The sequence below is a fragment of the Cyclopterus lumpus genome, chromosome 17, assembly GCF_009769545.1.
Source record: "Cyclopterus lumpus isolate fCycLum1 chromosome 17, fCycLum1.pri, whole genome shotgun sequence".
Taxonomy (NCBI): domain Eukaryota; kingdom Metazoa; phylum Chordata; class Actinopteri; order Perciformes; family Cyclopteridae; genus Cyclopterus; species Cyclopterus lumpus.
Window position 1 is genome coordinate 12,338,683 of NC_046982.1, and position 11,777 is coordinate 12,350,459.

The 11,777-nt window shown below is 39.3% G+C and overlaps 1 protein-coding gene across 1 annotated transcript; it reads left to right on the plus strand.

Annotated features, from left to right (window-relative positions):
• Positions 1-728: 728 nt before the first annotated feature.
• Positions 729-11,512, plus strand: LOC117746654 (plexin domain-containing protein 2-like). Its single transcript, XM_034555922.1, has 13 exons — positions 729-919; positions 2,910-3,124; positions 3,553-3,696; positions 4,213-4,282; positions 4,887-5,009; positions 5,134-5,252; positions 5,332-5,431; positions 5,552-5,647; positions 5,847-5,928; positions 6,904-6,964; positions 7,068-7,296; positions 10,550-10,707; positions 11,255-11,512. Exons 1-13 carry the CDS (start codon positions 799-801, stop codon positions 11,459-11,461), a joined length of 1,725 nt encoding a protein of 574 aa, XP_034411813.1. The 5' UTR covers positions 729-798; the 3' UTR covers positions 11,462-11,512.
• The last annotated feature ends 265 nt before the right edge of the window (positions 11,513-11,777 follow it).

Here is an 11,777-nt window from a genome sequence, read left to right on the forward strand (position 1 = left end):
TGTATCCAGTACAGTAACAGTAACTTCACGACATTTGCGTTTTCGAAATGAGACTTCACGTGTGTTTTGGTTTCATAGGTTTGTTTTGATTGTGACCATCTATTCGGGAACTCTTTGAATTACATGCGGGACGTAACATCTGCTGCCTTCACTTGCTCTTTGTAATCTCCGTACTTCCCATTAAAACAGTTAATTGAGAAAAATATCATCAGATTAATCCATAACAAAAATAATCAGTAGTTGCAGTCCGAAACAATGTTTAAAAAAAATAGCTCCACCTCAACTAATTATAACAGTAAAATCCAGATATTCTTTTAATGCATCAGTAATCTGTAACTGTTGATACAATATAAATGAACAGTTAGAGGGGGCATTCATCCGCATAAAGAGTACTTTTAATATGTTAAATACATTTTCCTTATCAACGTTTATATTGCCAATGCAGCGCTTTTACTTTAAATGGAGTAGGTCTACAGTGTGGTAACAATTACGACGGCAAGTGAAGGCAGCATTTGGTTTTAGCTCATCACAGAGCAGTTTCATACCTGAAGACGCGTTGAACTGACGCACGGACGGACACTGAAAGTTTAACATGGACATCATCAACATGACGAGAAACTCTGCGTTTGGCCTCATTAATAGTTTAGCTCGTCTCGTCTTTGTACGTTTGTTTTTCTAATTAGACGAGGGGGTTACTTTTTTCTTTCTTGTTTTTTACTTGATAAGTAAAATGAACATTTAGACGTTGGCGACACGCGCGCAAACTCATTGCGCTTCATCATTCTTTGCGCTTTGACGATGCGTTGCGGACTGAGAGGAAGGATGGCGATGACCCTGACGAAGACAGCGAATCTCATCACTGCACTGGTTTTTGTTTTCCAGTTACAAATAAGCTTCACGACGCTTAAATCCGCTTATGGTAAGTTATAAAATGTGTCTATTCTTGAATCTGAAGATAATTGGTTGTAGGCTAACCTAACTTTAGGAACAGCAGTCATTCAAATATAAATACAGTAAACACTGCAACGCTACATTGTAGAAGTACAATATTATTTGGACCTTATGCTTTTGTTTTATCACCTAAAGTGATGTAATATTTATGTTAAAGCTAACATAACTATAAACACGGACCTGTATACTTAATGCATTAGTGTTTCAGTAATGTCTTTTTGTTATTATTACATTTTATGCATAGGAATATTGTGTTATTGATTTTAAACATATGTAAATACCAGTATGTGGAGATTGAATATGACATTTATAGAAAGCGTGGGCAGATGTTTAATAAAATAATAAAAATAAATCAAATAGTTTTTGGATGAATGAAATATCTGACTTTTGTTGATCTACAGACTGGGTATTTTAACAAACTTTAAGTAGCAGTCCGTCACTATACTACAGCTCCTGATACGTGCACAGAAAGCGTCAATACGCTCCCCACATCAGACTGGTGCAGGGCCACCGTCTGACAGAAATATAGACGTAGCAGTCACAGCTGTCTGGCCTCACATGCCTGATCCTGGACCTGCAAGTGTGAAGAATGTGAAGCATGCTTTCACCCTCTACTGTGAAAAGAAAAAATCGGACGCACTGTGGTCACTGGAAGGGGTCGAATGACGCGATGACCAGGCATGCTCGCCACATGGCACACGCTGGGGATATGTTTATGTCCTGATGCATGAAGAAGATGCAGAAGTTTGGCATTCTCCATACATAACGTTCTCTTTACATAGCATTTCCCTTATTTATTTCTCCCTAAGGTTGTTACAACATTTCACACTAACAGTATATGAATCTGAAGCAATACGATAGTTATGAGAAATATTCAAACCCAAGACTCCATGTTTTTTTTAATATATAATATTCTAGATTTCTTTTCACATTATTTTATACAAACTCCCACCAAATTTAGCCTGGCATATTTGGTATCTTTGGGTTTGAATTAGAGCTGCAATTAATCAGCACCTATTTTGACAATCCATGTATCGTTGAAGTTATTTTCTTCCTCTTTTTTTGCAAGCATTAATGAGAGACATTTGATCTTTCTCTTGCTATCGCGCACTCTGCAGGAGCAAACTGCGCAATGCTTTGGGGGCCCAGTTATGGCTGCGTGCTCAAGGATCTCTCCTGGGCTGTCATCCGCCTCCCGGCCACTAGGGGCCGCTAGTGGGAACACAGCCGAGTTCCTCGTGAGCCCCGTCGGTTACTCTGGCTGCAGTAAGGGGACAGCAGCTTGCCGAACTATCGTTACCAATTCACACCGGACAGCTTAGTGTTTGAGCACCATAGTTATGACGTGTCTGAGGTGACGACATCCAGCCGGTTGCATGCGTTCGTCGCCGCTTGTTTTTGAGTTTTTACGACATTACAGCCCACCGGCTGGTGTTCATCAGGAGGTTTAACCTGTTGTGGGCTGAATTCATTCAATCACACAATACAGCTGTGCACACACCTGGTGGAGAGCTGCACGCCAATCAGTGTATCTCTCTAGCACAGAGGTTCTCAACCCTTTTTCACTTTGTTCATCTTAAATTGCAGCCCTATGTTTGAATAATGTTTTGTTACATGTTATTTTTAATCTTTCAACTATTTTAAATGGAGAAAGGTAGCAATTTTCCATTATGAAAAGCTGGAACAAGCACATGGTTGGCATTATTAATTATTAATTAATTTATAAAAAACATGCTGTTTTTCATGTTTGGAAAGTTTTCTGTTTTTGGGTTCCTTTGTTTTTTTTTGTTCCGAAGTATATTTGTACAAAGAGTGCTCTAAAATGTGGACTAGCAACTCAGGCATTTTATTTTTATTGTTAGGTATATAATGATGTACCAAATACTAAATAAAGAAAACGGTATGTAAATGATGTGTTCAAAACCAAAACACTAACCTCCCTCTTGTTGATTCCTCAGGAGTCTACCGTCCTGACACACAGGGGCTGTCTCCTCCAGAGGTTCGGCCGTATGGAGTTGCAGGGAACAACCGGCCTAGGGAGAGGAGTCCCAGGTCCGGGGCCCCCGGCTGGGCTGCAGATAAGAGGGGCCACTACAGAGACCAGCACAAACCAGAGGACTCGGATCCAGACCTGCTGTTGGATGAGGGGCACAACAATTCTACACAGATTGTGGTAAAGTTATTTACTTCTAAGAGAGGTTTTTGCAGATGAAGAAAAACTGAGGAACTAAAGTCATATCTCAAAATATTGCTCCAGGGATGTCTGTGATGCTAAATGTATTTAGTCTTTACATTTAGCTGTTTGAAAGTGGGCAAGATTCTCGATGAAGCTTTCAGCTATAAAACTATCAGCATATTAGAAGCTTTATTTATCAAAGCACATTGGTCTGGGGGAACATTGTTTAAAACGTTTCTGATAATGAATTAACAATAGAAATGTTCATAGCTGGAAGGAAAAGTAATGAGATTTGGAATATTCTGTGACAAATTTAGAATTGAAATACAATTTTGGTATTTCATATTAAATATTGAAAGATTATGTTTTCCCTCTTTGTGAACATGTGTTGTCCCGTACACTTCAATCCCTAAATGTTTCTACAGGACATTGATCATGCTTATTATACATCTAAACTCTACGGTTCTGAAGACGCGGCCAGTAAAGAGCTGTGGGTGAACATCGACCAGATCCAAGATGATGAGTGGAAGGTCTGCGGCTTTCTGTCCAGCACCTACAGACAGGCTGAGGTATGAGACCAGTGTGAATACATGGGACAATCAGTTTAAATATAAATATGTCTTGCAAAAGAAGTTTGGTGGGCGATACATCTTTAATTTATTTATTTACTTTGACTTTCCAGAATGAAAAACTGAAACATTTTTAAGATTTTGATATCAAAATAATTTAGTTGTAAAAGTGGGATGTAATGCAATTCCTTTTTTAGTTGGTTTATTTTGAGATGCCATGTTTGAGTGACAGGGAGCGAGACGATACTTTTTTTTTTAACTTAATTGTTTTGAAAAACAATTAAGTTATTTAACTGTTAAAATGTTGTTATGAATAGACAATTGGATTTACATGTTCCACAAAAAAATTCTACAAATATGTTTGTTCACGCTGTCAATTATTGTACATAAATAAAATCGGAATCGACAGTTTCAGACTTTTGGAATTGCCCAAAAAAATTGCAAATGGTCCCTGTCGGTGTATATGTGTATCTTAAGCACACGTTGATATTACACTTTGTCGTTCTTTTTTTGCAGAGAGTGAATCTTTCCTTCGACTTCCCTTTCTATGGACATATACTAAAAGAAATCACAGTGGCAACTGGAGGTGAGTCTTTAACTGGGAGAAGTAGTTATGAGGCTTCGTGGGTATTCAAAGTAGTTTTAGATTCGCTTCTCCTCCTAAATTACAAGTGGAGCTGCATTAAATGAATTGAGAATTTTTATTATATACATTTTTCCCTTTTAACCTTCATAGTACAGCCGCACAGTGCATACTTAGGACTAACATCTGAATCCAAGCAAATTAAAAAGCAAATTAAACGCATTTCATTGCTGATTTACTATAACCAGCTCCACAGGTTTCCTTTGATGTGGTGTGTGTAAAATGTTGTGTTATATGCTTTAGTATTCTGTATGCTGGTATTTCTATGGTGTCGATCTCTTTCTATACAACCTCTCCATCTCCAGCCTGAATAAAATACTGACGTTAAGGATCTGTGTTCAACAACAGAACATTAAGATCTAGATTAACCTGCAAAATTACAACAGAAAAAAAGTTAAATTACTGTGAGGGAAGCAGTTTGTTTTGAGGAGGTTCTGTTCGTTGGAGGGAGGGGCCCTTTGTCTCATATCTCGTCCATGATTAATATGATAATTGGGAATATCTCCTATAGCTAACTAGTAACTCCTGCATGTTTGACTCTTGACAGGTTTCATTTACACCGGAGATATACTTCACCGAATGCTCACGGCCACTCAGTACATTGCCCCTCTCATGGCCAATCTGGACCCGAGTCTGTCCAAGAACTCTACTGTGTTTTACTTTGACAACGGTGAGAGAAACCCTTTTACTCGACTGTCAATCAATTGTGACTGTTTGTTTGTTTTGTCTGCTGTAGAATATGTAAAAACCCCACATGTCTGTGATGGTGATGTTCACGTGTGTCTACCACGTAGGCACTGCACTGGTGGTTCAGTGGAACCGGATTCCCCTCCAGGACAACATCAGTCTGGGAACTTTCACCTTCCAGGCCGTTCTGCACAGCGATGGACGTATTGTCTTTGCATACAAAGAGGTGACATTTAATTTCCTCTTTTAGTTCTTCTGTTAATGCAAAATGTGTTTAATTCTGGTGCTATTATTTACTTTCTTAGATTCCTTTCGACATCAACGACATCAGCACAGAGAATCATCCTGTCAAAGTAGGCTTGTCCGATGCTTTTGTGGTTCTTCATGAGATCCAGCAGATCCCCAGTGAGTGACACATTTGGTGTATACAAAAATGCATTTTCTTACTATATTTCTACTAGCCAAAACAAAACACTGGATCTTACTAGTAGTTAACAACATTGCATCTTTCCTGACATGCTCCAGATGTTCGGAGGAGAACTATTTATGAGTATCACAAAGTCGACATCCTCAAGTCCAAAATCGAAAATTCTTCAGCTGTGGAGATAATACCGCTCCCAAGTAAGTTAATGCTAATTAAAGTATACAAAGAGATGTGATGCTAACATGGCACAACACAGTTACACACATTTTGATCTGTGTTCTGTATATTAAATCATCAGTTACTTAATCTGAACATTTATTTTACACTTCTGCATTGTACAATCGTATTGAACTTAAATAAAATGAATAGCTTGTGATCAGTTTTCTTTATACTCAGCATGTCTCCAGTTCTCCAGCTGTGGTCCATGTGTCACTTCTCAGATCGGCTTTAACTGCAGCTGGTGCAGTCGGCTACGAAGGTAAACTGGAAAGCACCAAGAGCACATGCCACCCGAAAAGACTGCACACTCACACAGATTTGATTTCAATAAAAGAAAAGAGGGATGGTTAATCTTCATCTGAAAACACAAACGTTGGCTGATGACATTATGTCATGTCTCTTTACGCAGAATTTCAAGTGACTAAGACTCATGACCGCTGCTTTTGAATTTACAATGTTGTAGTGCTTTCTATAAGTGACTTTTTGTAGTCAGATGTACTGATGAGTGCTCATATAATCTAAATGTGGTTGCAATTACACAGTTTGCAGTTACAGACACAATAATTTGGCAACAAATGACATGAAAATGTTGAAATAGAAATGCTGTCAATCTTGTATATAGCACATTAAATGCATTTTACAGTTAATGATTTATGCATTAAATAATTGGTTGACATTTTTATGAAAGCTGTTCTTAAAATAATACTGGCATTCATTCACATATTAGTATTTAACGAGTTGTGAGAGTAATTGGTTGCTGGAACTGTTCCTCCTGTTCTTCTGGCTGCAAAGAGCAGTTCTCATTCTGTTGATTAAGTGGATCTTTTTCAACGTTCTTGTCTTATTGGTCTGAAATTTCATGATACAAAAAGTTTGGAAGATACCTGCGTGATCTGATTAACTCACAGCCTCATTTTAGCTTCGCTGAATGCATTTTTGCACAGAATGAGGACTCTGGGTTCTGTCCCCCATTACCTACATTGCCATTGTTTTGGGAAAGGATCTCTTTGTAGCCAGTATGGACAGAAGAGAAACAATTACAGCAATTATAAGCTTTTCAATGAGGGACAGGGATTGTATCAAGGAAGTAAAAGACACAAACTATCCTTTTTTTAACTATAAATCCATTTACAAAAAGCTTTATGTCCCCTGTTGCTTTTCTACAAAAGCTACTAAAGCTGTATTCGCAGCTCAAGCTCACACTAGTAGTATTTACTTTACTTTCTTTTCTTAGATGCTCCAGTGGCTTTGATCGTAACCGGCAAGATTGGGTCGACTTCGGCTGCCCGGAGGAGGTTGTCATTATTTTGGGGATTTAAGGAAACAACAGAAAGTTGAACTCTGTTAGAACTTTTGTCTGTCTGCACAAAATAGTTTACTGACGTTTGCTTTTTACAGAGAAGAGATCTCCGGTGTCTCGGAACAACTGATGTCACAAACGTCACATCTTTCCACCTCGCACAGACGACCGCTCCTGTTACCACGACAGCAAAGCAGCAGAGGTCCTCCAGCATGACCTCTGAACCCCCCAGCAGGACGTCCTCCGTCACCAATCCCTCAACACGTGGCAGCACAGCCAGAAGATTAATATCCACTCCACAGCCTCCAACCAGCAGACTTGCAGAAGGTAAGCTGCCTCGATGCTTTCAAGTTGTCTGGAGTGAACAAACATGTATGTTTTAGTAGTCTAAGAGAGGCCCGCACTAACAACACAAAGTTCCACTAGTCACACTGGGACTTACATCGAGGCTCCATACAGATAAGGAGAGTTTGAGATTTACAAACCCTATTTATTTAGGTGTGGTCTATTTATTACGTTCAATTCCAGAGTTATCGGAATTATAAGCTATTTATTACTTTGAGTTTAATGTTCAGTAATCCAGATTTTAAAATCCACTATAGGATCGACCTCTCAGCTAAGAGCTGCAGTATTTAAGACTTTGAAACGGTTCCTAATACCTTTTCATATAATCATCTTGTTTGATAGCTTTCGTCTTTACCGTGTCATAACCATCTCGTGAATTAATAGTTGTTGCATTGTATCCATGCCCAGTGTGTTTTGTAAAGTCTGACAGTGTGAGGGTCAAGTGGTCAGCTATTTCCCAGCCGTCTGTTAGCTCCTAGCTGAGTGTATACAGTGCCATGTTAAATACTACATAGTATCCTCAGTTGCTGAAGGATGACTCAATGTATGCGTGTCACTCTGGTTAAGTCAGAATAAAGGAGGGCTATTATTTTTGGCTGTATTGGATATTGTTTGTCAGCTGGAAGTAAAATAATAATGCTTCCGTTTGAGTAGGATTTCAGATATTCAGATATTCTACTTCGGAAAATGGGAGAAGTACATTTTTTAAACTAAAAATGAAAAGAATCCCTGAAGTCCCAAAGTTGATCACAAAACATTTCAAATATAGATTTTTTTTGACAGTCATAAAAATACTAATTACTGCTTCACCTGAAGACCATTATTTCATACATTTACAAAACTGCCATGGATTAATTTACACGTGGCTTATTTCCACTGTGATCCTCTGATGGTGGGGCAAAGTGCGAAATGTGACAAGACCGATAACTTGCAAATACAATAACGATCAAATCACATCCGACAACACTTTATTTGTACAGAGTCCCTATTGTGAGAGACTGTTTAATCACCATTTCTCCATCGCCTTTTAAAAAATTCTCTCAAGGCTTTAATTTGTTTAAGAGAAACTGGAAGTTTATTCCATTTAATTGCAGCGCGTATAAAAAGGTAATTTTGCCCATTACAACTAGAAAAGACCGAATCTGTTAAGCGGCCTTATGTCCCATAGTTGTGATTGTCTCCAAAGTGATTTGAAGTAGTTGAACAGATATTTAATTTATGAACGTGATTTGTACGACTCTTTTTTGTTTTTTCTTTCAAACTGAAAGCCACTGAAATAGTTGAAAATATGCTGAATCCAGACAGGTATACAAAGGTAACTTAAACACAACCCTGATTAGCTTTATAGTCTGGAGTTTGAGTGCTGTAGTGCACTATTAAACCAGGAGGTGGCAGCATAGTCAAAGTGGCATTGAACTTGTGCTCCGGCTAACATCTGTAATGTTTATCGATTTAACAACTCTGATGTTTTTTCCAATAATTTAGTCTTTTGTCAGATTTTAGTTAGGGCCTTCAACACGACGGCCTCCTTATGAATCTCACTCCTTTTCTTGGCATGACCCGACCTGATTCAAGCGCTACGATTGGTCAAGCACCTATGCTCGCTGAGGTACCAGTAACCTGATTTGTCCAGCCCTGACCAATGGGCTATCCTCACTACTCAAGGTCAATGCCTAACCTCTACCAATCTTCTCTCAAGAAATGCATTGGGATTCATAATTATGTGGCCACCCCTCATAGGCTTTTGTCAATTCTAATTGTTCAGTGTCCTTAGTTATAATAACTCTCTTCTACCTTCATCTCTGGGGCCTTTTCGAGTTTATTCTTTATTCTTTATTCTTTATTCTAGAAAAAGGCCTTGTTTTCCTGCAACCTCGCAACTAGGTGCCACTAAATCTTACACACTGCTCCTTTAAGTCATTGGAAATAGTTATGAGCTTTGAACAGCCCTGTCTCTTAAAAACGACGTTCCTACACAATGAAACTTCATCATGAATTAAGTTTGGGGGGGAAACATTCTTTGTTGTGGATGACATTGACTATTGATATCACAAATAAGCCCTTGGGCAAGACAGTTAACCCCAAATGGCTCCCGTAGCTTTGCCTACGGTGTATGAATGTTAGTCAGTTGTGATGGGCAGGTGATCCCTTAGCCGCTGCCATCAGTGTATGAATGATGACGACGACAAGTAGTTAGTGTTGAAGGTGCTATACAAGTACAGTCCATTTACCATTTTATTTCAATTTCATAGTTATTATAGGCCAACCAATGTTTATTTGTTTTGTGTGTTTTGAAACGGTTTAAACGGAAATAAGTTTCCCTCGAAACGTGGTTTAGTTGTATGTAAATGTTGTTGGGGATGTGGTTTTCCAGATGGATAAGAATTGACACATTGAGAAGCCAACTAGCTAACCCCCCCCCCCCCCCCCCCCCCCCCCCCCCCCCCCCCCCATGGCCTTTGCTGGCAGGATGCCATGATCTGCAGCAGCAAAGGTCTAACAGGACCACTCCCCAGAATCTGCCTCTTTTCCGGTGTGGTCTGGTAAATCTAAAAGGCAGGAAACCGTTAACGCCAGAGGGCAAAGAGAAGAATTTGAATTTGATATTTTGAAGTGAAAAGGGGAATTTCATTTTTTGCCAACAATCCCTTCGGGGAAACGACTAGATTTTCACTGTGATTGAACTTGTAGTCAAGTACACTATGGTATTACAGTAAAAACGTGGTTTGATTCAAGGATCAGCTTTTAAAATTTGACTTGGTCAATCTTAGTTTTTTTTCACCCCAAATAATTTTTAAGTACAGCCTCCTGTGTCTCATTTATAATAGTGTATCATTTCATTGTCTTTCTTTTTCTAGATGACTCAAAGATCTCTTTGAACATCAATGAAGCATGTAAGGCATGAATGTTATTGGTTCATAATGCAGCAAGTTCTTTATCAAAACTTACATTTGTGTGGAATTTGCATTAAAGGCACATTGTGTAGCATTTAGCAGGATCTAGTGACCGAAATGGAATATAATATTGCCAAGTGTGTTTACTATGGTGTATAATCACCCCGAAAATAAGAAGAATTGTCTTCATGACCTTAGAATGAGACGTTTCCGTCTGCATATGGAGCTGGACAAACCAAACACTGGCTCGAGATCGTTCACGATTTGGTTGCGTTTGAGGAAGGGATGCAAATTCCACACAGAGTGGCTTTAATGACAGGTTCATCCTCGCATCTGTCCAGCTGGGGAGGAGGAGACCATAGGAGAGAGGGAAGAGCGGCCGCAGTTTGCTCTTCTCGCGGGCATCGTCATGGTGATGGTCATCATGGGAGCAGCCGTCCTTGTGTTGGTCTACTTGTACAACCATCCCACCTCCAGTGTCAGCCTCTTCTTCATGGAGGTCAGAGGCACAATAATCCACTCCCCTGAACAAACCATTTTCCGAATGAAATTTAAGTCAAAATGAGTGTTTTCGTAATCAACATGTCAGTTGTTGTTGCCTCGCAAACAGCAAAGCCTGAAGATTAAAGCCGGTCCTTCCAACACTTAAATCTAGAGATATTGTTTATCTATTTGACAATAGATATCTTGACAACCACTGGGAGGTGATAATATAAAGTTTAAGCATAATTTTTACGATGGGGAAATATTTACATTTGATCAATTAATGTTGAGCACTTTGGGAAGAGATTTTCAGTGAGTCCTATTGTTTGTTTTTTTTTTACCCTTCAACATTTTAAACACCTTCCTGTGAAATATAGATAAAATATTTGTCATTTTGCAAGTGTTAATTTTATTATCTTTGGTCTGCAAACATGAGTATGTAATAGTGGCTCTTCCAAGCTGGAGAGGTTTTTAGAGGCAACAAGTAATATTTAGCAGAATAGAAACAGTTTAAATGCATACTTTGTTTTGTGTAAATTTATCATGCCCCCTCCCCCTCTCAGCGGCGGCCGACTCGCTGGCCAATCATGAAGTTCAGGCGAGGCTCCAGTCGCCCTTCTTACGCCGAGGTGGAGGCTCCAGGTCAGGACAGCATGGTGGTCATGGACCCCAAACAGTCTTTCGTCATGTCGGACAGAAGAGAGAGTGAACAGAAAGAAGGATTCATAGTTCCTGACCAGAGGGAGCGCTTCCTTGTCTCAGAGAGCTGACCAGAACTACATATCCCAGGAGGCTTTGGAACAGAGCAGGACCTCGATGTGAGGGAGACTATTTTCCATTCAGCTGCTGCTCAAGTTCCTTTTAAGGATAGAATTTGAGTGTTCAGAGAGAAACACCAAACCTCTGAGGAAACTGTTTGGCATCAGCTGAGTTAGCCAAGCTCAATGTAAAAAATATAAAAATAAAATGTACTTTTACTCGTTTGTTTACTACACCGTCGCAGCTGAATGTTTGTTTTGAGACCATTTTCTCTCAAAGCTGGCTGTTATGTGTTCCCACACCTCCTTCACAAAGAGGAATGTCATA

Coding starts and splice junctions, on each gene's coding strand:
- LOC117746654 (XM_034555922.1), top strand. CDS start 799: ATGCGTTGCGGACTGAGAGGAAGGATGGCGATGACCCTGACGAAGACA. Junction 5,253..5,331: donor TTGTCTTTGCATACAAAGAG/GTGACATTTAAT, acceptor TTACTTTCTTAG/ATTCCTTTCGACATCAACGA. Junction 10,708..11,254: donor TCAGCCTCTTCTTCATGGAG/GTCAGAGGCACA, acceptor TCCCCCTCTCAG/CGGCGGCCGACTCGCTGGCC.